General features: G+C 43.6%; 1 protein-coding gene across 1 annotated transcript in view; it reads left to right on the forward strand.

The window, feature by feature from the left end:
* The first annotated feature begins 200 nt into the window (after window positions 1-200).
* The window catches only part of LOC112253039 (galactosylgalactosylxylosylprotein 3-beta-glucuronosyltransferase 2-like), a 33471-nt gene continuing 5834 nt past the window's right edge, over window positions 201-27837 (forward strand). Inside the window, exons 1-2 of the mRNA XM_024424902.1 lie at window positions 201-1410; window positions 25830-25974. Coding sequence (XP_024280670.1) covers window positions 889-1410; window positions 25830-25974 — 667 coding nt within the window. The 5' untranslated portion in view covers window positions 201-888. The remainder of the gene's footprint in view (window positions 1411-25829; window positions 25975-27837) is intronic.

Below are 27837 nucleotides of genomic sequence, written 5' to 3' on the forward strand. Positions count from 1 at the left end.
ACTCTCTCTCTCTCTCTTTGTCTCTATCTCTCTCTCTCTCACTCTCTCTCTCGCGCGCTCTCTCTCTCTGTATCTATCTCCCCAACTCTCTCTCTCTCTTTGTCTCTATCTCTCTCTCTCTCACTCTCTCTCTCGCGCGCGCTCTCTCTCTCTGTATCTATCTCCCCAACTCTCTCTCTCTCTCGTTAGGGTGAGTTCATCTCCATCCTCAGCGGACACTGACGTGTTCCTCTAGCAGTATGACAAAGTATCCCTCTTTTTCCTCCCCTTTTCCTCCACTCTCTTTCTCTCTTCGTCCATTCCAGTCTTCCCCGTCCCCTTTCTCTCCACATCGCAGTTTATCATCTCTCTGCACTGAAGCTCCTGCACCTGCTTCTCACCACTGCTCGCTAGACACCGACTCAACCAGCATCCAACCCCGGGAATGATACCCTTTCTCTCGGACACTACGGGAGTAGAGGCCAGTGGATAGGTCTGCTTTTTGGTCTGTTTCAAAAGCTATTTGTGGTTTATCGGAAAGGCTGTGGGCTGAAGGCATGTTAAGAGGGATTACCTGTTGTTTTTAAGGGGTTCGTTTCGTCGCTCTGTTGTTCGAGGGATATGATCATCTCCACTTTTATCCGGGAGGAGACTCATCAAACGGTCCCGACCGGACGCGGACGTGACTATGTTTACATAACTCTAAAGGGGATGAATTTTGAGATTTATGACAGTTTATTGGAGATAACAAGAAACAAAGTCCTCATGTCAAAATAATGGTCGTATGTGGTCATTAAAATTATTTTGGAGAGTGCAAATTGTCGCCGAACGTTCGTATAATGCTTGGGTGTGATGAAGTGAGGTAAAGTGAGTGCACAGCTCAGATGTTTATCCCCTAACTTCGGCAAGATGAAATCGCTCTTCTACAGCCGCTTCTTCATCCTCCTGCCCTGGGTCCTCATCGTCATCATCATGATCCATATTGACACAAGGACGTCCGTCCGAAGTCCAGCCCTGGGCCGCGGAGGGGGCGTACATAGGCAAGACAGAACCAGCCCACCCCGGGCCAACCGCTCCGCTCTCCCGGCAATCTACGCCATCACCCCGACCTACAACCGGCCAGTCCAGAAAGCTGAACTTACCCGGCTCGCTAACACCTTCCGCCAGGTTCCTCGCTTCCACTGGATAGTAGTGGAGGACTCGACTGTGCGCACGGAGCTGGTGGTGCGCTTTCTCGCCCGCTCGGGGATGCAGTACACACACCTGAACATCTTTACGCCCCGCCGGTTCAAACGTACCGGGATGCCCCGTGCTACTGAGCAGAGGAACACGGCTCTCTCGTGGCTGCGGTCACATCGCTCCATCAAGGACGTGGGGATAGTATTCTTCGCGGATGATGACAACACATACAGTCTGGAACTGTTTGAAGAGGTAATAATAAATCAACGACAGACCCATAGCATGACATTATCAACAGACCAAAGCTTAGGGACAGTTCGACATTTACTCGAAAATCCGCAAAAAAATGATTACCACCACAAATAACTATAATTGTAGCAACCCGGTATTTATAAACGTGAATATCTACCACTTCAGCATGGTTTTGTAGCACAGTAGATGCCATGCAGTGCTACTGAATAGAAGGTTCAATGGTTCGCCGACCACCATGGACCACCAGCTCTGTTCTTATCTCATTACACTATGATCAGAGTGGGCTGCAGACAATGATCAGCTAGGGGGAAATCCGATCATCATTATATAAAATACTGTATATGCAACGAATTTTGCCTCCACCCATTTTCTGTGCCCATTCACCACCCATGATCAATGAGCAACAGAAAACTGCACATGCTACACACCTCTAGGTCTTCATCATGGTTTGCGTTTTCAACACCACAATCAAATAGAGTAAGTCAATAACAATAATAATAATAATAATACATCCCTCCCTACTCAGTATCAATGGCTTGGCTTTACAATCTCTGAACTTCATTAAACAGTCTGGTGTTTTGTAACAGATGTCTCTTTCCATTCATCAAATGGCCATGGGCAGTTTGAATGCTGGAGTTATGTTAGAGTGGAGTGGATGAAAGTGTGCAGGTAGTATACAGGAGACTTGTGAAGTAGCCAACCTAATCAGGCTGATTGTGTTTCTGCCACACATCAAAGGTAATACATTTCAAAAGTGAAATGGCAAATGTTAAGGCTATATTGAAGCATTAGGTAGGTTCTGGGTTCCGGGTCAGCAACTAGGTTTGGCCTAGGGCCAATTCTTTTCTGAGCTAATAGTTGGCGGACCAAAACATAATTAGCATGATAGCAGCCCAATCCATACAGGCCCTCACTACAAATTGAACAAGATTTGAACACATCTGGTTAGTATATAATCAATGACAATAACATCATCATTTCGATCTGATTACACGGATAAAATGAACAATGGCTCTATTAAATTCGTTTTTTTTATGTCAATTTCTCTGTGCATTGATTGCAGAAAATCAGCTTGCAATCAAGAGAAAATGTAGCTCTCAAAGCCTCAACACAAAGGTGGATAATGAAAATAGGAGTTTCAGGGAAGAATGGACACAGAAATATGCATTCTGACCATATTTCTCCAGTGTCAACACTTTCAAAAGTGACCTTTCCACCCAGAAGCCCGACCCAACGCAGAACAATGGAAGCTTCAACTGCTGGCTACTTGTCCATTGCTTAATTATGCCGAACCCAACAACAGAAGATAACAAGTGCTTCCCTAAAAGCTGCCTGGGTTTAAACATATTCTCTTTTCAGAAAGTGAATAGCTGATACAGACATAATAACAGTCATTTTTTTGTCTCCTGGAATATAGAAGCGCGTGGCTCAGCCTCAAAATGGCATGGAGATGAAGCAGCTATATCACCACATGCTTCAGGGCTCGCAGCTTTCACGGGTATTGTTTCTAGCATAAGGCATGTGTGATGTCGTGAACATTATGCCATAGTCCAGTCCGTGTATTCGTACTGTGGGATTCCAGTTCCACAGTAGCCGGGCGGTGGGAGTGATATGCCATGTGCACTGGGTAATGCCAGGATCCTTCTGAGTAAAGTTCAACGAAAAGTATTCGAACGGCCGACCTCAGTTCTTATAAACATAAGCAATCTAAACAACGGTGGATGTTGCAGCATGTTTCTAACACAAGGCATCACATAGCCCAGCATCATTATGGAACGCTCTATGTAACTAGGGTCCTTTTTACTTATTTATTTTCTAAATATAAAGCTAACAATAGGTAGGCTATCCTTTTTGCCCAGCTTTCTTTAACAAAGGGCATGGCATTCCCTCACCAGTCATATAGATGTCGCTAACCCTCACATAGCCTACCACCTTAATTCGAAGACCTGGTTTTAACCAAACCTTTCACATACACAGAGATATTTAAGGAGTGCATGGTGACAGTAGGCCTATTGGTGGATTTGGCTACCGACTTAATCTGTGGATAGCATAATTGTGTTTGTCAAACCGGTAGGCCTGCCTCTCATTTCTTAAATAGGAAGAAATAGGCTCAACAGAGCCCTCTTGTTGTTAGTGAAGGCAATTGTTGAAATGAATTAGGCCTACTCAAATTACTTTCAGCACCATTCGCTGTCCACCTCTGTTTGATTATGCCGCGGCCGCTGCCACAAAGCTGTCTGCTGCTCGTCTTATTAGCTCGTTGACTGTCTCCTGCACTCTCTTTTCTCATGAACTGACGTTTACATTTAACTTTTGCGTTATTCGGGAGGGGTAACCTTTTGTTGGGACATTACTTTTGGATCATTTTGCATCACGTCTCCGAGATCATTATTATTAAAACATTCTTAATGTTTTTTTTTAATGTGTGGTATAATTGCTAGTTAACACAAACTATTGGAATCAGTGACACGTGCAATGACACATCTGGCCTCTCTGCTGTCCATCACTTATTCTTCTATTTTCTCATATATTTATATTGAAATTGGTGCAGATTTGAATGATTTTGTGTGTGGTATGGTTGCTAGTTAAGCTATTGGAGATCTGCACAAACCACGATTGTCACTATGGACGGAGGTCAGGATAGGCTTGTAGACTATATTGACCTGTAGTATAGCGAGCACAGAAAAGCATAGTGCATAAGGGAAGTACCAAAACACCTAGATAGGGGAGGCACATGCAAGCAGATGAGAAAATGTGGATATAAGGAAGAAATTATAAACTGAACTGCTTGCCCCTGTGACCATTAAAAACAACATATCCCTACTCAAAGCAAAAACAAAAGTTTGACAGCCCACCCATATTTTCACCCCCCCCAGTACATTTCAAACTGTCCCTTATCAGTTTGATAATCTAATATAGGAGTAATCAGATAGCATATGTGTGCATTCAGACACCCGATATGGAAATGAGGCTGGGATATCCTGAAGGGCCGACTCTGTGTGCAGGCTTTAGTTCCAGTACTGATTCTGGATGGAACAAGAACCTGCACTTACAAAGTACATTTCACATTTCAAGTTCCTTGGTGTTCACATCACCAACAAACTAACATGGTCCAAGCACACCAAGACAGTCGTGAAGAGGGCACGACAAAACCTATTCTCAGGAGACTGAAAAGATTGGTGCCAAGCTTCCTGCCATCCAGGACCTATATACCAGGTGGTGTCAGAGGAAGGCCCGAAAAATTGTCAAAGCCTCCAGTCACTCAAGTCGTAGACTGTTCTCTCTGCTACCAAACGGCAAGCGGTACTGGAGCATCAAGTCTAGGTCCAAAAGGCTCCTTAACAGCTTCTACCCCCAAGCCATGAGACTGCTGAACAATTAATCAAATGGCCACCTGGGCTATTTACATTTGTTTTTACACTGCCCACTACTCGCTGTTTATTATCTATGCATAGTCACTTTACCCCTACCTACATTTACAAATGACCTCGACTAACCTATACCACTGCACATTGACTCGGTACCGGTACCCCCTGTATAGATAGCCTAGTTGTTGTTATTTACCTCGACTAACCTATACCCCTGCACATTGACTCGGTACCGGTACCCCCTGTATAGATAGCCTAGTTGTTGTTATTTACCTCGACTAACCTATACCCCTGCACATTGACTCGGTACCGGTACCCCCTGTATAGATAGCCTAGTTGTTGTTATTTACCTTGACTAACCTATACCCCTGCACATTGACTCGGTACCGGTACCCCCTATACAGATAGATAGCCTAGTTGTTGTTATTTTATTGTGTTACTTTTTATTCCATTTTTTACTTTAGTTTATTTAGTAAACATTTTCTTAACTCTATTTCTTGAACTGCATTGTTGGTTAAGGGCTTGTAAGTAAGCATTTCACAGTAAGGTCTACATCTGTTGTATTCGGCGCATGGGACAAATACAATTTGATTTCATTTGATTTGCATATCACTTGTTTGGAGCGAGTCGTCTCTGCGGCTGTGTAATCCTCAATATAATTTCCTGTTGAAATAACCTGATTGACAGCAGGGGCTCGTCTCTCATTGATTGCTCCGGAGATAAGAAGCACATGGGTTTTGCATTGTGTGTGTGTGTGTGTGTGTGTGTGGGCTGGGGGGAAAGGGAAAGAGGAGCATTGCACCCTTATCAACCAGCGACAACTTCAGATATGATGTGATTCACACAAGGCCACCTCAAACAATCTCTAAATGTATTCTAACCCCCTGCCATGCCACCAGTTGAACGGAGAATCAGGGTCCGTATGTATCAAGCAAGCATCTCAGAGTAGGAGTGCTGATTTCTCCAGTATGAAGTCGCCCCTAGACACCGTTGTAATACCCTTTATGATTTGTGGAGATGATCCTAAATCTTTGCCTAATGACAAAGTCTACCTAACAAGAGAAAAAACTGCATAAATAAATATATATTGTTTTGGGGGCTTGCCTGTTTTATATGTTATTTTGGCATTAATACGTATCACATATCAGTTTGCAAACAGTGCAAAAATATACAGTATATATATATATATATATAATTGAGTTAATAAAGCCGCATACAAACATGGTCTCCTTTTTGTTTTCTTGAGTAATCAGGTCCAAAATGCAGGTGTTTCAGCCTAGCTCAGTGCTTTCAATGGTGGTGGGGTGGGCCAGCAGAAAACAGGAGCATTGCACCGTGATTGGCTCAGTGTTCTGTCACTCATTGGGACCTTACACAATCGCCAAACTTAAGTCCTTAGTAAGGGTAGACATCCAACATTTCAGCCCTTTGGGTTCTGCCATAGTTATATTACAAGTGCCCTTCCAAGAAGGCTCAAGGTCATTGGCCACAGATATGACGTCAAATCACGTCATATGTACAGTAGCTTTGATTGGACCGATCATGTCAACATCTTACTTTCACAATCTTAGCTAGCAGTCATCATCATGAATCAAGTCTACTGGCAAATCCTGTTAAATCCTTGTCATACGAAGATAAATAATGAAGAGATATAATGTATCGGTGCTCATCGGCCATTGGACATAAACATTACACAACAATGAGTGGTTTGGAAGGAATCGCTGACTGCAAGCACTGCAACTGGGAAGTCAGGAATAAACAGCCTAAACTGGGAAAATACGTTTCGAACAGACATTCAATTCGGAATTGTAAATCCGGCATCTTTCTCTTTAATGACCAAATTTGCCCTTGAAAGACCGCCACGGCACTTTCCTGTTCAAGCACATCACAACATCATGAGTCCAAAAATGTCTTATACCGCTTCATAAATTATGTAATATGGCAGAGAGACACAGTGGGGCAAAAAATAGTCATAGTTGAAGTGTAGCTATGATGAAAATTACAGGCCTCTCTCATCATTTTAATTGGGAGAACTTGCACAATTGGTGGCTGACTAAATACTTTTTTTGCCCCACTGCATGTGTATAGTAGCTAAGAAAGTAATACTAAGTGTATGTTGTGTAGTAAGCTGTTAGTAGCCTATATTTGGTCTATTTTCACCAATGCGATATTGTAAACACGTCGTTCGTGGCCGGTGTTTGCTTGTTTGCATAAAATAAATTGTACAGCTTTGACAGTGCTGCTGATAGTAGTCGTGGTGCTTGGCTTGCACATTCAAATTCAGCACACACAACCTTCTAGAATAGAATTGTGTTATTTGACGTGTCAAATTAAAAGCTTATTTAAATAGTGTTATGTGACATGTATCTTTTTTGACACACAAAGACTCAAACGGCATTCAATGTGCCTCACCCTAATAATTTGGTCTATTTCCCCCTCTTAATTTCGCCTACTGTTCTAACTTGGTGGTGCACATGCAGCCTATAACCTGCTTTAGAGAAATGTAAACATTGAATATTGTAAGAGCTTTCATTGTCTGTTTATATTGCCCCCTTTATTTATCCTATGGTTCTGATTTGTTTCTAGCGGGGGAAAAAGTGGGATGCATGCCAGCAAAGCCACTACACAACACAACACTAAACAATATATTAATTACACTATGACCATGACAAACAGCCCATGTTTTGAATTCTGTCGCTGTACATTTCAAAAGTGAACAAATAGTTATATTGACTATGTCCTTCATCGCTCACTCATTAATGTCTTATTCAAAATTACGGATTGCCTCTCATCCGCTCATCTTCCCCTTATGCCATAGTTTGTACATCTCAATTGTCAGTAGAAACCACATTTGTTTAAGCAAGTCAGCCATATCAGCTATGTTTTTTTAAAGGAAGTAAATGAGGCTGAATGAACTGTTTTGCTGCCAGACAAGACTCTGCTGATAGCCAGGTGTAGCAGTGGTAAGGTGTTGGGACTCTGCTGTTGGGACAGCTTTATGTAGACCCTAACAGTTTGTGGGCACCGTTTGTCACCGTTATAGTACAATTCATGTATTGTTTAATGTTGTGTTGTGTAGTGGCTTTGCTGGCATGCATCCCACATTTTTTTGTTTGCCCCACCAAGATTTACATGCTAAAATTGCCACTGGTAAGGGATTATCAACGAGGGGCTATGCGTTCTCTGGAAAATAATCAACGGCATGTTCGCGCTAACGGAGTGGAACAAATCTTCCACAGAGTTGTGTTATTTTCCAGAGAACGCATAGAGCCCCGAGTTGATTATCAATCATTCAATCAAATGTATTTATAAAGCCCTTCTTACATCAGCTGATGTCACAAAGTGCTGTACAGAAACCCAGCCTAATCCCCAAAAAGCAAGCAATGCAGGTATAGAAGCAAGGTGGCTAGGAAAATCTCCCTAGAAAGGCCAGAACCTAGGAAGAAACCTAGAGAGGAACCAGGCTATGAGGGTTGGCCAGTCCTCTTCTGGCTGTGCTGGGTGGAGAATAGAACAGAACATAGCCAAGATGTTCAAATGTTCATAGATGACCAGCTGGATCAAATAATAATAATCACAGTGGTTGTCGAGGGTGCAACAAGTCAGCACCTCAGGAATAAATGTGAGTTGGCTTTTCATAGCCGATCATTCAGAGTATCTCTACCGCTCCTGCTATAGAGAGTTGAAAACAGCAGGTCTGGGACAGGTAGCACGTCCGGTGAATAGGTCAGGATTCCAGAGCCGCAGACAGAACAGTTGAAACTGGAGCAGCAGCACGGCCAGGTGGACTGGGGACAGCAACTAGTCATCAGGCCAGGTAGTCCTGAGGCTTGGTCCTAGGACTCATGTCCTCCTCCGAGAGAAAGAAAGAGAGAAAGAGAGAGAGAATTAGAGAGAGCATACTTAAATTCACACAGGACACCAGATAAGACAGCAGGAATACTCCAGATATAACAAACTGACCCTAGCCCCCTGACACATAAACTACTGCAGCATAAATACTGGAGGCTGAGACAGGAGGGTTCGGGAGACACTGTGGCCCCGTCCGACGATACCCCCGGACAGGGCCAAACAGGCAAGATATAACCCCACCCACTTTGCCAAGCACAGCCCCCACACTACTTGAGGGATATCTTCAACCACCAACTTACCATCCTGAGACAAGGCCGAGTATAGCCCACAAAGATCTCCGCCACTGCACAACCCAAAGGGGGGGCGCCAACCCGGACAGGAAGATCACGTCAGTGACTCAACCCACTCAAGTGACGCACCCTTCATAGGGACAGCATGGAAGATCACCAGTAAGCCAGTGACTCAGCCCCTGTAGTAGGGTTAGAGGCAGAGAATCCCAGTGGAGAGAGGGGAACCAGCCAGGCAGAGACAGCAATGGCGGTTCATTGCTCCAGTGCCTTTCCATTCATCCCTTTCATACCATGGCTATAATTTAGCATATTTACCTCTAGAAATGTGTTAAACATCCACTGAAGTAGCTAGCAAGTTTACTAAATAGCTACAGTAGTTGACGTGGAAACCAAACATACAGACTTTCCAGTTTTGCTATCCAAACCATCAGTTCCATCTTGCTAGTATGAAAATTGAATTCAACAATACCAAAAATGTTTTCAATTCGACTTTTGCTTTAAAAAGCAGCTCAAACGTAGAACATGTAAGAATGAAGTATAGCCATTTAATCCTACCATTCAAACATAAGGTGCATGATAGTGATTTATACAATGGGTGGGTCCAAAACTAAATCCTGGTTGGTTAAAACCAGCCGGTGTACCACAGATACATCTATTACGTTAAATTGCCTACTCTGTTCCATCTGACTGCGCAATCCATTGTCTCATCAGCCAAGCCAGGCAATTTATAAAGTTGAAGTAGGAAGTTTACATAAACCTTAGCCAAATACATTTAAACTCAGTTTTTCATAATTCCTGACTCTTAATCCTAGTAAAATTCCCTGTCTTAGGTCTGTTAGGATCACCACTTTATTTTAAGAATGTGAAATGTCAGAATAATAGTAGAGAGAATAATTTATTTCAGCTTTTATTTATTTCATCACATTCCCAGTGGGTCAGAAGCTTACATACACTCAATTTTTAATTGTTTAATTTTTAATTAAACAATTAACTATTTTTAATAGTTTAACTTGGGTCAAACGTTTCGGGTAGCCTTCCACAAGCTTCCCACAATAAGTTGGGTGAATTTTGGCCCATTCCTCCTGACAGAGCTGGTGTAACTGAGTCAGATTGTTAGGCCTCCTTGCTTGCACACGCCTTTTCAGTTCTGCACACATATTTTCTATAGGATTGAGGTCAGGGCTTTGTGATGGCCACTCCGATACCTTGACTTTGTAAACTTGATCTCCACTATAAAAAGCATCTAGACGTTACTTCACATTTCTTTTAGACATTTAGGTAACAGCAGGGATTTGTATAAACCTTGCTGTTTGTCAGCATTGCTTCAATATTCAAATTCAATCTGTCCAATAGTAATTAACGTCTCTGGAGTCGAGACAGACAGGCATGCAGACAGCGTTTATCAAACAGTCGAAATCATGAATCAGCTGGCTTACTTTTTATGGATATACAGTGCATTTGGGAAAATATTCAGACCCATTGACTTTTTCTAAATTTTGTTACGTTATAACTTTATTCTGAAATGGAGTACATAGTTTTTTTCTCCTCATCAATCTACACACAATACCCTATAATGACAAAGCAAAAGCAGTAAAAAAAAATATATCACATTTACATAAGTATTCAGACCCTTTACTCAGTACTTTGTTGAAGCAACTTTGGCAGCGATTACAACCTCGAATCTTCTTAGGTATGACCCTACATTCTTGGCACACCTGTTTTGGGGGAGTTTGTGCCATTGTTCTTTGCAGATCCTGTCAAGCTCTGTCAGGTTAGATGGGAAATATTGCTGTACAGCTATTTTCAGGTCTCTCCAGAGATGTTCGATCGGGTTCAAGTCCGGGCTCTGTCTGGGCCACTCAAGGACATTCAGAGACTTGTCCCGAAGCCACTCCTCCGTTGTCTTGGCTGTGTGCTTAGGGTCATTTTGTGGTGGAAGGTGAACCTTCACCCCAGTCTGAGGTCCTGAGCGCTCTGTAGCAGGTTTTCATCAAGGATCTCTCTATACTTTGCTCTGCTCATCTTTCCCTCGATCCTGACTAGTCTCCCAGTCCCTGCCAATGAAAAACATCCCCACAGCATGATGCTGCCACCACCATGCTTCACCATGGGTATGGTGCCAGGTTGCCTCCAGATGTGATGCTTTGCATTCAGGCCAAAGAGTTAAATCTTGATGTCATGAGACCAGAGAATCTTGTTTCTCATGGTCTGAGAGTCTTTTAGGTGCCTCTTGGCAAATTCCACTCGGGCTGTCATGTGCCTTTTACTGAGTAGTGGCTTCCGTCTGGCCACTCTACCGTAAAGGCCTGATTGGTTGAGTGCTGCAGAGATTGTTTGTACTTCTGGAAGGTTCTCCCATCTCCACAGATGAACTATTGAGCTCTGTCAGAGTGACAATTGGGTCCTTGGTCACCTCTCTCACCAAGACCCTTCTCCTTCGATTGCTCAGTTTCGCCAGGTGGCCAGCTGTATGAAGAGTCTTGATGGTTCCAAACTTCTTCCATTTAAGAATGATGGAGGCCACTGTGTTCTTGGGGACCTTCAATGCTGCAGATATTTTTTGGTACCCTTCCCCAGATCTGTGCCTCGACACAGTCATGTCTCGGAGCTCTACGCACAAATCCTTTGACCTCATGGCCTGGTTTCTGCTCTGACATACAGTGTCAACTGTGGGACTGTAACGGCTGTCTTCGTCCTCCTCTGACAAGGAGTAAGGAATGTCAGACCAATGCGCAGCGTGGTACATGTTCATGCTCTTTATTAAACAAGCGAACACTGAAACAAAACAATAAACGACACGTGAAATAACCAACCGAAACAGTTCCGTGTGGAACACACATACACAGAAAATAAGCACCCACAACTCAAAAGTGAAACCAGGCTACCTAAGTATGGTTCTCAATCAGGGACAACGCTTGACAGCTGCCTCTGATTGAGAACCATACAAGGCCAAACACAGAAATCCCAAATCATAGAAAAAAGAACATAGACAACCCACCCAACTCACGCCCTGACCATACTTAAAACAAAGACATAACAAAAGAACTAAGGTCAGAACGTGACAGGGACTTCATATAGACAATCAATTGAATTTACCACAGGTGGACTCCAATCAAGTTGAAGAAACCTTTCAAGGAGGATCAATGGAAAGCTCAATATAGCAAAGGGTCTGAATACTTATGTAAATATGACATTTTTTTCTGTTCTTTTTATACATTTGCAAAAATGAATGTAAAAACCTGTTTTTTCTTTGTCATTATTGGGTATTTTGTGTAAATTGATGAGAAAAACATATAATTTAATACATTTTAGAATAAGGCTGTAACGTAACAATATTTGGAAAAAATCAAGGGATCTGAATACTTTCTGAATGCACTGTATATATGTAAATTATTGTTATTTATTATAAAACATTTGGTCAGGGGCTCCCAAGCGGCCAGGGGCCCTAAGCGACCGCTTATGTCGGTTATGCCTGGGGCCGAGCCTGCTATCTGCAGCTCCAAAGATAGGCCTGTGTAAAAATCTGTATTTTTATAGGTTGATAGTCAGCCTGCTTTCTCCACCTTGTCCAGGTCATTACAGAACTCACCTCCGTAGTTATAGTCTGTCATAGAGCATTAATGACCTGTCATATTGTGGTAATAACCTGTCAAACCTGTCATGTTGTTTATTTTAGCATTTCACAGATAGTGTAGCTGTCAAAGCAAGGCTATTTATTTTCTCATAAAGCAGTTTTGTATCCAAAATAAACAATATCAAGCTAGACCACATCATAACTGGATTTGTAGAGTCAATGAGCAAAGGTTAACATTATGAAGAGCCTAGTATATTTCATCAATAAGGCTTGAGGGGGTGTGATATATGGACAATATACCACAGCTAAAGGTTGTTCTTAGGCACGACGCACCGGCTATACTACAACTTTCAGCCAATCAGCATTCAAGACTTGAACCATCAAGTTTATAAAGGGAAATAATGCACGCTCTAGAATGCCCTTCTTTTTACTGCTCTAATTACGTTGCTAACCAGTTTATAATAGCAATAAGGCACCTTGGGTGTTTGTATTATATTGCTAATATATCAATGCTAAGGGCGTTGCGTTGTGCATAAGAAATGCCCTTAGCAATGTTATATTTAAGCAATAAGGCACGAGGGGGTGTGGTACTGTATATGGCCAATATACCACGGCTAAATGTTGTTCTTAGGCACGACCCAATTGCTATTACAGTATAAACTGGTTACCAACGTAATTAGAGCAGTACAAATCAATGTTTTGTCATACCTGCGGTATACGGTCTGATATAACATGCCTGTCGGCCAATCAGCATTCAGGGCTTGAACCAGCCAGTTTATAAAGGCATATAACACACCCCATTGGCCTTATTGCTTAAATGAAGCACAGTATATTTGCACGGTAGAATTCAATGGCTATAGTTAATTTTTATGTTTGAGATGCTTTTGAAAGCAAAAGTCGAATTGAAAACAGTATTGGTATTGTTGAATTCAATTTTCATAAAAGCATGCTAAGACTGATGGTTTGGTTAGCTAAACTAGCAAGTGTGTTTGTTTGGTTACCATGTCAACTACTGTAGCTATCTAGTTAACTTGCTAGCTACTTCAGTGGATGTTGAACACATTTCTACCAGCAAATGAACACATTTCTTGTGTTAAATGTGTTAAATTATAGCCATGATAATCAGCTCGGGACTCTGTGTGTTCTCTGGAAAATATTAGAATGCCTAGCCCTCATTGATTATCCCTTACATAATTAATAACACCACCATTTAATTACTGTGACTTAGTGAGTGAGTGGTGTCACTAGCCTTACTGATTTTAGAGTAGCTATTTGATTTGTTGTTTCTCTCTCTTGTGTTAGGGACAGTTCGAAATATACTGGGGGGGGGGATAGGGGAGGGTTGTCTAACTTTTTTTGCGTGATATATATTTTTATTGGGCACAGGGGAGGGTAGTTCATTTTTTTCCCTGGTTTACGTTTTCTCTTTTGCAGGTTTTACTTTATAATTTCTTCCATATATCCATTATATATATTGCATGCACCTCCTCTATATCAATGGGTTTTTGTACTTCCCGTATGCACTATGCTTTTCTGCACGTTAACTATTACTATACCACAGGCCAATAGTCTACCAGTCTGTCTGTCCCTCTATCCACCATTCATAGTGACAGTAGTAGTGGGTGGATCATTTGTCCGGAACTGAAATATGCTAACTAGCAACCATATAACACAAACATTTATTCAAAGGTGCATCAATTTTCAATATGAATCCACAAGAACAAGTAGGAATAGCTGATAAGCAGCTGAGAGGCCAGGTGTGTCATTGCGCATGAAAGAACAGTGAGACACGCAGCTCAAAAGGCTACCCTATTGATCTTGTTTAGGGACAAAACAATTATCCTACCTAGACTAGCCTACAACACCACAATGCAATGAATAACTGTTTTCAAGTGGGTACAGCATTCTACTCTAGGCTGGAAACCGCAGTGAAAATGTCCTTTGAATAATGGTGCAAAAGCCCTGTGATTTGAATGTTTCATTCCATTTGGATCAGTTGTGGGTCTATTTTCAACAGTTTATAAGGTCTAGAAAGGGACAGTAGCAGGCCAATCTGGCTGTATTTTAACTTCTGATAATGAGATGCTCTGTCTGTTGCAGACCATCATTCTCCCAAGTCGTCCTATAACAACGTGGCCACATTTGCTCTCAGCAGGCCCAGTTATTCAGCAAGGCTCTTCCTCACGCACCTAGAACCTAATACTTCAATATAGCCAAAATATTTGTCATTTAACTGTATTACCTTTATATGCCTTCTATTTGAGGTAGATACAGTGGGGCAAAAAAATATTTAGTCAGGCACCAATCGTGCAAGTTCTCCCACTTAAAAAGATGAGAGAGGCCTGTAATTTTCATCATAGGTACACTTCAACTATGACAGACAAAATGAGAAAAAAAATCCAGAAAATCACATTGTAGGATTTTTTATGAATTTATTTGCAAATTATGGTGGAAAATAAGTATTTGGTCAATAACAAATGTTTATCTCAATACTTTGTTATATACCCTTTGTTGGCAATGACAGAGGTCAAACGTTTTCTGTAAGTCTTCACAAGGTTTTCACACACTGTTGCTGGTATTTTGGCCCATTCCTCCATGCAGATCTCCTCTAGAGCAGTGATGTTTTGAGGCTGTTGCTGGGCAACACGGACTTTCAACTCCCTCCAAAGATTTTCTATGGGGTTGAGATCTGGAGACTGGCTAGGCCACTCCTGGACCTTGCAATGCTTCTTACGAAGCCACTCCCTTCGTTGCCCGGGCGGTGTGTTTGGGATCATTGTCATGCTGAAAGACCCAGCCACGTTTCATCTTCAATGCCCTTGCTGATGGAAGGAGGTTTTCACTCAAAATCTCACGATACATGGCCCCATTCATTCTTTCCTTTACACGGATCAGTCGTCCTGGTCCCTTTGCAGACAAACAGCCCCAAAGCATGATGTTTCCACCCCCATGCTTCACAGTAGGTATGGTGTTCTTTGGATGCAACTCAGCATTCTTTGTCCTCCAAACACGACGAGTTGAGTTTTTACCAAAAAGTTCTATTTTGGTTTCATCTGACCATATGACATTCTCCCAAACTTCTTCTGGATCATCCAAATTTTCTCTAGCAAACTTCAGATGGGCCTGGACATGTACTGGCTTAAGCAGGGGGACACGTCTGGCACTGCAGGATTTGAGTCCCTGGCGGCGTAGTGTGTTACTGATGGTAGGCTTTGTTACTTTGGTCCCAGCTCTCTACAGGTCATTCACTAGGTCCCCCCGTGTGGTTCTGGGATTTTTGCTCACCGTTCTTGTGATCATTTTGACCCCACGGGGTGAGATCTCGCTTGGAGCCCCAGTTCGAGGGAGATTATCAGTGGTCTTGTATGTCTTCCATTTCCTAATAATTGCTCCCACAGTTGATTTCTTCAAACCAAGCTGCTTACCTATTGCAGATTCAGTCTTCCCAGCCTGGTGCAGGTCTACAATTTTGTTTCTGGTGTCCTTTGACAGCTCTTTGGTCTTGGCCATAGTGGAGTTTGGAGTGTGACTGTTTGAGGTTGTGGACAGGTGTATTTTATACTGATAACAAGTTCAAACAGGTGCCATTAATACAGGTAACGAGTGGAGGACAGAGGAGCCTCTTAAAGAAGAAGTTACAGGTCTGTGAGAGCCAGAAATCTTGCTTGTTTGTAGGTGACCAAATACTTATTTTCCACCATAATTTGCAAAATTCATAAAAAATCCTACAATGTGAATTTATGGATTTTTCCCCCTCATTTTGTCTGTCATAGTTGAAGTGTACCTATGATGAAAATTACAGGCCTCTCTCATCTTTTTAAGTGGGAGAACTTGCACAATTGGTGGCTGACTAAATACTTTTTTGCCCCACTGTATGTACATGAAGGCAGGGTAAAGTGACTAGGCATAAGGATAGATAATAATAAGACGGAAATAAAGAACCGTGTCCATAAACACAACCTGTCACAATGTTTTCATTTGATTAGGCTACTTCAAATGTCCTGTAGGCTATCTGTGCACATTCGTCCAAAATTTAATTCCAGCATCCAAACTGTGCAGCAGCTATTTGATGAATGGAAAGAGACATCTGTTACAAAACACCAAAAAAGTTTAATGATATTTGGAAATTGTGAAGACAAGCCTTCAATACTGGCTCGACCTGCAAGGTAGGGAGGGATATATTTTCTGTGTGTCAAGATATACATAGTCTGTTTTATTTTGATGTTGAAAATGCAAACCATGATATTGATGTGCCCGAAGCTGGTAAAAGCTTTACTTACTGGTTGTGTGGTGCATTGGTACAGAATCCTGTTGTTGGATAACTATTTGCATATATTATATATAATTATAAATATAGTATCAAAATATAGAAATCTGATTTCCCCCTAGCTGATCATTGTGTGCAGCCAGCTCTGATTGCTGTGTAATGAAACAGGCAGAGTGAGTAAGCTCGTCTGTGGTAGTAGGCGAACCCTCTGCCTTCTGGCCCGTAGCCCTGCCTGGCATCTGTGCCACAAATGCATGCTGAAGTGGCAAAGTCAATATCCATGTTTATAAACACAGGGTCGCAACAGTTATTTTTATTTGTGGTCGTCATTATTATTTAGAGTCAATTTAATGAGGGGGGAGGGTGTGCAATTATATTTTACAGTACAAGGGGAGGGTCATGTGAAAATATTTTTTACGTTGAGGTACATCTTTTTTTAAAGTCAACTACCAGCAAATTTCTAATGGTCGCTTATGTCTGAGTTTGAGAGGAAACCAGCTGGAAATGCTTTGCATAAAGAAAGAATTATTGGATGTTTTCTCTGTTATCAAGCATTAACAGGTCATGGCTCGGCACAATTCATTATGTGTGCCAGACATTCCACCAGCTTTTCTGCCTCGGAATGGAGTGTCAGCAAACAGAACCGTGCATATTTCACATTAATGCCCTGTGAGCTATCATAGCCTCTGGGTGAGTTTGCATTTTGCTCCAGGGCAGTGGGAAGTCGTGAGCTAGTGGTAACAGCGTAACTGCAGCACCGTGGCCAATACTGAATGGCTCCCAAGTGTTTGGGTAAGCATAGCCAGTCCGTCAGTCAGAAATGTGCATCGGTCTGACTTAAAATTACTGCAACCAGACAGCTTGTCGAATAAAGCTGTTCAGTCAAAGGCTTGAAGGAAATGCAGGCCTATAGTCCTCAAATCACATGTGCCGAATGCAACGGGTGTAGACTTAACCATGAAATGTTTGCTCACGAGCCCTTCCCAACAATGCAGAGTTCAAAAATACAAATAGTAACATGAAGACTAAATTACACAAGAATGGAGCTATATACAGGGAGTACCAGTACCAGATCAATGTGCAGGGGCACGAGGTACTTGAGGTAGATATGTACATGAAGGCAGGGTAACATGACTAGTCATAAGAATAGAGAATAATAAGAGTAAAATAAAGAACAGCGTACACTCTTAGAATAATATGGGCTACTGTATCTAGAACCTAAAAGAGTTCTTCACCTGTCACCATTGGAAAACCCTTTAAAGAACCTTTTCTTGGTTGCAGGTAGAACCCTTTTGGGTTCCATGTAGAAACCTTTCTACAGAGGGTTCTACATGGAACCCAAAAGGGTTTTACCTGGAGCCAAAAAGGGTTCTACCTGGAACTATAAATGGTTCTCTTATGTGGACAGCCGAAGAACCATTTTGGAGAAAAAAAATTCTAAGAAAGTAGCAGCAGCACATGATGAGTGTAGAAGTGTGTGTGTGTGTTTTTGTTGCGTTGGTATGTGGGTGTGTATGTGTGTGTTGTGTTGTTGGCATGCGTGTGTGTGCGTACAGTATGTAGTGTATGTGAATATGTGTGGGTTTTGTGTGAGAGTGTTAGTGTAGTGTGTGTATATAGAGTGTGTATATAGTCTTGTGAGTGTGCATAGAATCAGTGCAAGATAAGATCAGTGCAGATAGTCCAGGTAACCAATATTTTGTATTTATTTATTTTTACCCCTTTTTCTCCCCAATTTCGTGGTATCCAATTGTTTTAGTAGCTACTATCTTGTCTCATCGCTACAACTCCCGTACGGGCTCGGGAGAGACGAAGGTTGAAAGTCATGCGTCCTCCGATACACAACCCAACCAAGCCGGACTGCTTCTTAACACAGCGCGCATCCAACCCGGAAGCCAGCTGCACCAATGTGTCGGAGGAAACACCAAGCACCTGGCAGCCTTGGTTAGCGCGCACTGTGCCCGGCCCACTACAGGAGTCGCTGGTGCGCGATGAGACAAGGATTTCCCTACCGGCCAAACCTTCCCTAACCCGGACGACGCTAGGCCAATTGTGCGTCGCCCCACGGACCTCCCGGTCGCGACCGGTTACGACAGAGCCTGGGCGCGAATCCAGAGTCTCTGGTGGCGCAGCTGGGGCTGCAGTACAGCGCCCTTAACCACTGCGCCACCCGGGAGGCCCCAGGTAACCATTATTTAACTATTTTACAGTCTGATGGCTATGTACCAGTCTTATAGTTTTGGCATAGAAGCTGTCTCTGAGCCTGTTGGTCAGAGAGCTGATGCTCCGGTATCGTTTGCAGGACGGTAGCAGATTGAACATTCTACGGCAGGCTTGGGCAACTCCAGTCCTCGGGGGCCTGATTGGTTTCACACCTTTTCCCCATCCCTATCTAACACAGCTGATTCAACTAATGTCATTCTAAACTGAAGATCATGGTTAGTTGATTATTGGAGTCAGGTGTGTTAGCTGGGTCTGGGGCAAAAGTGTGACACCAATCAGGCCCCCGAGGACTGGAGTTACTCATCCCTGGTCTATGGCTTAGGTGGCTAAAGTCTTTGGTAATTATGTTGTCCTTCCTCTGACACCGCCTGATATAGAGGTCCTGGATGGCAGGCAGCTCAGCCCCAGTGATGTACTGGGCTGTCCACACCACCCTCTGTAGCGCCCCGCTGTCGAGGGCGGTGCATTTGCCATAAGCGGTGATGCAGCCAGTCAAGATGCTCTCGTTGGTGCAGCTGTAGAACTTTTTGAGGAACCAAATCTTGTCAGCCTCCTGAGGGGGAAGCGGCACTGTTTTGCCCTCTTCACGACTCTGTAGGTGCGCGTGGACCGTGTTATGTCCTTAGTGATGTAGACACCAAAGAACTTGAAGCTCTCGATGTGGATGGGGGGAGGGGGGATGTGGGGGTGCACTCCCCTCTTTCTCCTGTAGTCCATGATCAGCTCCTTGGTCTTATTGAGGTTGAGGGAGTGGTTGCTGTGTTGGCACCACATTGCCAAGTCTCTGACCTCCTCCCTGTACGCTGTCTCATCAGCATCGGTGATCAGGCCTACCACTGTTGTATCAGCAAACTTGATGATGGTGTTGAGTCGTGCTTGGCCATGCAGTCGTCGTTGAACAGGGAGTACAGGAGGAGACTAGTCACACCCTTGAGGGGCCCCCGTGTTGGGGGTCAGCGTGGCAGAGGTGTTGTTGCCTACCCTCACCCCCTGGGGCCGGCCCGTCAGGAAGTCCAGGATCCAGTTACAGAGAGAGGTGTTCAGTCCCAGGGTCCCCAGCAGAGGGGACTACGGTGTTGAACGCTGAGCTGTAGTCTATGAACAGCATTCTCACATAGTTATTTCCCCTCTTGTCCAGGTGGGAGAGGGCAGTGTGATATGCAATTGCGATTGCGTCATCTGTGGATCTGTGGGGACGGTATGTGAATTGGAGTGGGTATACGGTGTCTGGAATGATGGTGTTGATGTGAGTCATGACCAGCCTTTCAAAGCACTTCATAATTACACATGTGAATGCTACTGGGTGATAGGCACACGAGACGTGTTGGTAAAAGTGAGGTAGAACGTCCTACCAATTAATGAAAAGTGTCAAGGCTCAGGAGAAGACCCAGATGCAGATAGTTTCGAAGTAACAAAAGTTTATTACAAAAACAGGGGGGCAGGCAAACGACAGGTCAAGGGCAGGCAGAGGTCAGTAATCCAGGGTGGTGTGACAAGGTACAGAACGGCAGGCAAGCTCAGGGTCAGGGCAGGAAGAATGGTCACAACCGTGAAAACTAGAAACCAGGAACTAGAGAAAGACAGGAGCACGGGAAAAACGCTGGTAGGCTTGATGAGACAAAACAAACTGGCAACAGACAAACAGAGAACACAGGTATAAATACACAGGGGATAATGGGGAAGATGGGCGACACCTGGAGGGGGGTGGAGACAATCACAAAGACAGGTGAAACAGATCAGGGTGTGACAGAAAAGAATTGAACACAATTTTGTCTCTCCCACCTCAACAAGGGTAGAAACTATGTTCTTAAATAGGCAGACTATTAATTGGTGTGGAAGATAGGCCTACATACTTAAAATAGGTCTACATACTTAAGATAGGTCTACATACTTGGACTTGAACTACACTGACACATTGCCAGGACAAATTCAATCAATGGCCGTGGTTTCATAGTGTTCAGTAGGCCCCTAAAAAGGGAACAAAGGAACCGCAAGAAAGAGAGGAAGAGCAAAATCTGAAATCCAATTCCATCAAACCCATGTGAGCAATTATCATAATTACATACTAGAGGGGTTTTTTTCTGTCTGGGAACTGAAGCAGAAAGGAGAGAATCCCACAGATAGAAATTGGCTGTGTCTGAGTAGGTGGCGGAGAGGAGGAGGGGGAGAAGGAAGGGGAAGGAGAGAGAAAAGGTAGTGTAGTGAAGAAGAGAGGGTGGTGAGAAAGAAGGAGGAGGTGTGAGAGAGGTGAAGAGCGTAGAACAGGGCGTGAGAACAGACACTTGATTTTCCACTAGCTCTGGTTACTCATTACTGCACTGGCACACCCCTTCTATTCTCCCACTCTGTCTCCTCTCCACTCTCCCTCTCTCTTTTCCTTATTTCTGGATCCGTTCCTCTCTCATCTCCTCTCTACTTTCCTTTTCCATCCTCTCCCACTCTTCTCTCTTTCCCTGTGTCCTCTTCTCTCTTCTCTCTTTCCCTGTGTCCACTTCTCTCTTCTCTCTTTCCCTGTGTCCTCTTCTCTCTTCTCTCTTTCCCTGTGTCCTCTTCTCTCTTCTCTCTTTCCCTGTGTCCACTTCTCTCTTCTCTCTTTCCCTGTGTCCTCTTCTCTCTTCTCTCTTTCCCTGTGTCCTCTTCTCTCTTCTCTATTTCCCTGTGTCCACTTCTCTCTTCTCTCTTTCCCTGTGTCCTCTTCTCTCTTCTCTCTTTCCCTGTGTCCTCTTCTCTCTTCTCTCTTTCTTTGTGTCCTCTTCTCTCTTCTCTCTTTCCGTGTCCTCTTCTCTCTTTCCCTGTGTCCTCTTCTCTCTTCTCTCTTTCCTTGTGCCCTCTTCTCTCTTCTCTCACATCCTCTCATGTACTACCCTCTCTCTTCCTCTATTCCTCCCTCCTCATCCCTCTCCTCATTTATTTCTCCACCCTCAGGAGCAGTGTGAGTCGTGAGTCTGTCATAATGCTGGCATTGTCTACCCTCCAACCCTGAACCCACCCCCCGCCCCGCTGCTTAGAAGGATGGAGACAGAAACGATGCCCTTAGAGCACAAACACACACACACAAACACACACACTTCATCATTCTTTCAGACACAGCAAACTCACCCCCAACCACTTACACCAACCCGCGCACACACCATGTATCATTGCATCACCATTTCATAACCTCCCTCATTTTCTCTCCTCTAATTTAATTCATCATTTTTTTCTCCCTCTCTCTCTTTCATAGCCCCCGCTATGCATATTAATGACACATGGAGAAGGATTGATTAAAATCGCACCAAGGAAAGAGTGTATGAGCACACAATTAAATGACAGCTTATTCTCTGGGAGAGAAACACATTTATAATGGATTTATACTGTATCATTAAAAATCCCATTGTATATGCATACAATTTACATATCACCTCCGTTAATATGGAGTAAACAAAAGCAGCCTAGACATTCACTGACTATGTTGCAGCTCAATGTTAGATAGATGACAGTGGCTCAACATTTGATAGATGACATCTGAAATGGTAACCTGACGTATTCTCCTATTCCTCTGGTCAAAAGTTCACTCTGAAATCCACAGACGATGTAATTGACATCACACTGCACACTGCCCTTTCCCATCTGGACAAGAGGAATACCTATGTAAGAATGCAGTTCATTGACTACAGCTCAGCCTTCAACACCATAGTACCCTCCAAGCTCATCATTAAGCTCGGGGCCCTGGGTCTGAACCCCGCCCTGTGCAACTGGGTCCTGGACTTCCTGATGGGCCGCCCCCAGATGGTGAAGGTAGGAAACAACACCTCCACTATGCTGACCCTCAACACAGGGGCCCCACAAGGGTGTGTGCTCAGCCCCCTCCTGTACTCACTCAATCATCAAGTTTGCAGATGACACAACAGTAGTAGGCCTGATTACCAAAAAGGACGAGACAGCCTACAGGAAGGAGGTAAGGGCCTTGGCAGAGTGGTGCCAGGAAAATAATCTCTCCCTCAACGTCAACACAACTAAGGAGCTGATCGTAGACTTCAGGAGACAGTAGAGAAAGCACGCCCCCATCCACATCAATGGGACCGCAGTGGAGAAGGTGAAAAGTTCCTCGACGTACACATCACTGACAATCTGAAATGGTCCACCCGCACAGACAGTGTGGTAGAGAAGGCGCAACAGCGCCTCTTCAACCTCAGGAGGCTGAATAAATGAGTCTTTGCCCCTAAGACCCTCACAAAGTTTTACAGATGCACCATTGAGAGCATCCTGTCAGTCTGTATCAATGCCCGGCACAGCAACTGCACAGTCCGCAACCGCAGGGCTCTCCAGAGGGTGGTGCGGTCTGCCCAACGCATCACCGGGGACACACAGCCTGCCTTCCAGGACACCTACAGCACCCGATGTCACAGGAAGGCCAAAAGGACCATCAAAGACATCAACCCCCCGAGCCACAGCCTGTTTACCCCGCTATCATCCAGAAGGCGAGGTCAGTACAGGTGCATCAAAGCTGGGACCTAGGTAATGAAAAAGAGCTTCTATCTCAAGGCCATCAGACGGTTAAATAGCCATCACTAGCCGGCCTCCACCCAGTATCCTGCCTTGAACTTAGTCACTAGCTGACTACCACCTGGTTACTCAACCCTGCACCTTAGAGGCTGCTGCACTATGTACATAGACATGGAATCACTGGCCACTTTAATAATGGAACACTGGCCACTTTAATAATTTTACATACTGTATTTTACTGTATTCTAGTCAATGCCACTCTGACATTGCTTGTCCTAAAATGTATATATTTCTTAATTCCATTATTTTACTTGTAGATTTGTGTGTATTGTTGTGAATTGTTAGATACTACTGCACTGTTGGAGCTAGAAACACAAGCATTTCACTACACCCGCAATAACATTGCTAAATATGTGTATATGACCAATAAAATGTGATTTGATTTGATTATCCTTTATTAAGGTATGACTTTTTTCTGTACCACTCAGTCAGACAATGCCGCTATGTGGAAAGTATACCTCCATTTCAGATAGAGACCAGGAACCCATCTACTGTGTCAAAATCCAATGTATGTCAATAATGGGATCTGGTTTCCTCGATGTCCCAAAATGCCAGCATAGAGCCAGTAGAGGTTATAGGTCACAAAGCAATTCTTTTTTGGTCTATTTTTAGAGCTAGAATTCTCTGCAGAGTGAATTCTTTCTGAAGGGTATTGACTATTTCTCTAGCACAGGTATTATACGGTTGATGTTGGTTTTGACAGTCTGGGTCCATGCCTGCAGAGGCTGGAGCTTTAAATCAATCTTTACAGTTCCCAGGTCTGCCTTTGCTTTTTCTCTGAGGCCCTGGTCCAATTGAACATTTGTCCTTCTTTCCTCCCTTCCTATTAAAAAAATCACTGATCTGTGTGTGATCGGATAGCAATCATCTCCGATCTTGGAGTGTGTAGTGGGTAGGACTATATGAGTACTATGGGGGTACTTTGTAATTAAGAATACATTGGAAGCATATTCAAGGATGTCTTTTAAACAACTGCTCCATCCCTAAGTCTCCATTCATTTGAGGAATTATGCATGTCCAAACAAGGGTCAGGATCTGGACGAAACATAATTAGAACCAAATTAATGTTGACTCATTTTTTGCTGCTACCCAGTGTCATCTATTTGATTCCTCCACAACAGTCTTCATCAGGCTACTCCGGTTAAAACCCCATCAAAGACCATTAAGGCTGGAAACGATGCTGTACCATAAGGCTAAAAGGAAGATCACACACGGGAACAGTAAACAGTGAGTGAGCGGACATTCACTCTCTTTTCATCTCTGTTTTCATAGACTCGACCAGTAGCCTTTGAAAAAAAAACCCTGGAGGAAACAGAAAGGTGGGGAAGGGTTTTAGCGTCGCACAAGCTCAAGGGGTACAGCATTTGAAAAGAAGACATCTAAGCCGTGTGCATGGGTAAAGGGGGGAGAGAGAGAGAAAGGGAGAGAGAGAGAGCCTTCCCATCACTCTGTTGAGAGCTGGGAGGTAGAGAGGAGACATGAAAGATCTAGGCCCTGGCTTGACCGTTTGTGTGAAGAATCACACTGTAATCCAATACTGTCTTGTATGTTTGGAGTGACTTCCTCCAGGTGGTTTGAGGTTCTGAAAGGAGAACAACACTAGAATGGAAATCTATACTGGAGATGAAGTATGAAATGTTACACAACACACCGTCAAACAAACAAATGAATGCATGCACACACACACACACACACACACACACACACACACACACACACACACACACACACACACACAAGCAAGCATATATACACACACACATAGTAACTGTATACACACACACACCACACACACGTGTTCCACACTCCAAGGCTAAACGCAATTTACACACGTACACACAAACAGTCTGGCTCTACCCTGCTGCCGGCTGTCTGTAATTAATTCACGGTGAAAATGTACCCGGGCCCTACTCTACTCTGCTATTTCATTTAGTGTAGGATCCAGTGAAGCATGGAGTCTAGCCATGATGATTTCTGCCTTATCAGATTTCGTCAGATATTTCACCTGACCAAATAAATGTGGTTGTTGATCTACTTCACAGCTTGATTTGTTGAGGGCGGCGGTTCTACATATGGACACAGACAGTTCATCTCAAAAGTCTAAAACTGCCTCCTTGTCTGCTATCCTCTATCTACACTGATATGAATGAGCTGGAAAGGCCTGGAGCTAATTCACACCAAGAATCCTATTGCTTTGACCTCTCCTATTTTCGGATCAAAGTGCATGTCTGTGTGGCCTATGGGGCTTCTGTGTGTTTGTGTTTGTGTGTCTAACTCTCTCTCCCACTCTGTTTCTCTAGATGCGTTCGACGCGGGGTGTGTCAGTGTGGCCGGTGGGGCTGGTCAGTGGGCGGAAGTACGAGCGCCCCATAGTGGATAAGGGCAAAGTGGTGGGCTGGTACACTGGCTGGAGGCCCGACCGCCCCTTCGCCATCGACATGGCAGGTAAGAGCACATCTAATCATCTAGGGCAGAGGAACAGACCCCAGTGTTTTAAAAAAAATCTGGAATGCAGCCTAGAAGGCCAGCATCCCGGCGTCGCCTCTTCACTGTTGACGTCGACACTGGTGTTTTGCGGGTACTATTTAATGAAGCTGCCAGTTGAGGACTTGTGAGGCATCTGTTTCTCAAACTAGACACTAATATATTTGTCCTCTTGCTCAGTTGTGCACCGGGGCCTCCCACTCCTCTTTCTAATTCTGGTTACAGCCAGTTTGCGCTGTTCTGTGAAGGGAGTAGTACACAGCATTGTACAAGATCTTCAGTGTCTTGGCAATTTTTCGCATGGAAGTCTTCATTTCTCAGAACAAGAATAGACTGACGAGTTTCAGAAGAAAGTACTTTGTTTCTGGCCATTTTGAGCCTGTAATCGAACCCACAAATGCTGATGCTCCAGATACTCAACTAGTCTAAAGAAAGCCAGTTTTATTGCTTGTTTAATCAGGACAACGGTTTTCAGCTGTGCAACCATAATTGCAAAAGGGTTTTCTAATGATTAATTAGCTGTTTAAAATGATAAACTTGGATTAGCTAACACAACGTGCCATTGGAACACAGGAGTAATGTTTGCTGATAATGGTCCTCTGTACGCCTATGTAGATATTCTATAAGAATGTCTACACTGTATTTCTGATCAATTTGATTCTATTTTAATGGACAAAAAAATGAGCTTTTCTTTCAAAAAACAAGGACATTTCTAAGTGACCCCAAACTTTTGAACGGTAGTGTACATATATTATATTCACCACAGAACTTGCAATCAATCAATTTTTTTTGCCAACAAAACCCCCCTTTAATCACTATTCATCTGCTGTACAATGGGCAATGTTGAGCAGTGTGTGAATTGCAGCTTTTACCTTAATAACTTGTATTGTGGTATTGGAGGCTATTGTTAGAAGCCAAGTTGGCCAATTAATCTGTCCCAACGCTGCTCTATCTCATTTACTGGGCCACAATTGGGCCAGAGAAAGAGGAGATGGTTGAGTATTCTTCCGGTGCAGTCACACACACACACGCGAGCGCACGCGCGCACACGCACACACACACACACACAGTTCTGTATATCTCGTCCCACACACATGCACCAACACGCAAAGCCCTGTCCGTCATTGTCTTGGAGTGGAGCTCTCACCTGAAGAGGATTTTGAGAGAGCAACATGAAAGTGTTTAGTGTTTACACCACAGCGAGTAAGTGGGGGTGGGGGGGTGGAGCATGCTAACACTTAGTCCTTAATGAGTCATGCTATTGCTAATATTAACCCTTTTCTTGACCAATGGTCATAAGCCTCACACTCATAAAACAGGAAGTAACCAGCTGTGTCACAGTATTCTAAAATGTCTATCCTTCCTTTGTGTCCTTTCCAAAAATGTCCACCATTGTATCAGTGATCATTTAGCAGACAAAGATATGCTTTACTTCATTTATTAGGTTCCCAATTAGCCGACGCCAATGGCAACAACTAGTCTCACTGGGGTCCGACACATTACGAAAAATACATTACAGATCAAAACAACTTTACAATTGACATACATTTAAAAACATTAACATGTAGTGTGTGTGTGTGTGTGTGTATGCACCTATCAGTTACGCATACAGTACATGTCAGTCAGCGGAGGTTGCTGAGGGGAGAACAGTTCATAATAATGGCTGGAACAGAGTAAATGGAATGGCATCAAACACCTGGAAACCATGTGTTTAATGTATTAGATACCATTCCACTGATCCTCCCCAATTAAGATGCCACCAACCTCCTGTACATACACACAACAAGTAGGTCACATGGGGGAGAGGCGTTTGTCGTTTGTTTT

Source organism: Oncorhynchus tshawytscha, linkage group LG06, assembly GCF_018296145.1.
Source record: "Oncorhynchus tshawytscha isolate Ot180627B linkage group LG06, Otsh_v2.0, whole genome shotgun sequence".
NCBI lineage: Eukaryota > Metazoa > Chordata > Actinopteri > Salmoniformes > Salmonidae > Oncorhynchus > Oncorhynchus tshawytscha.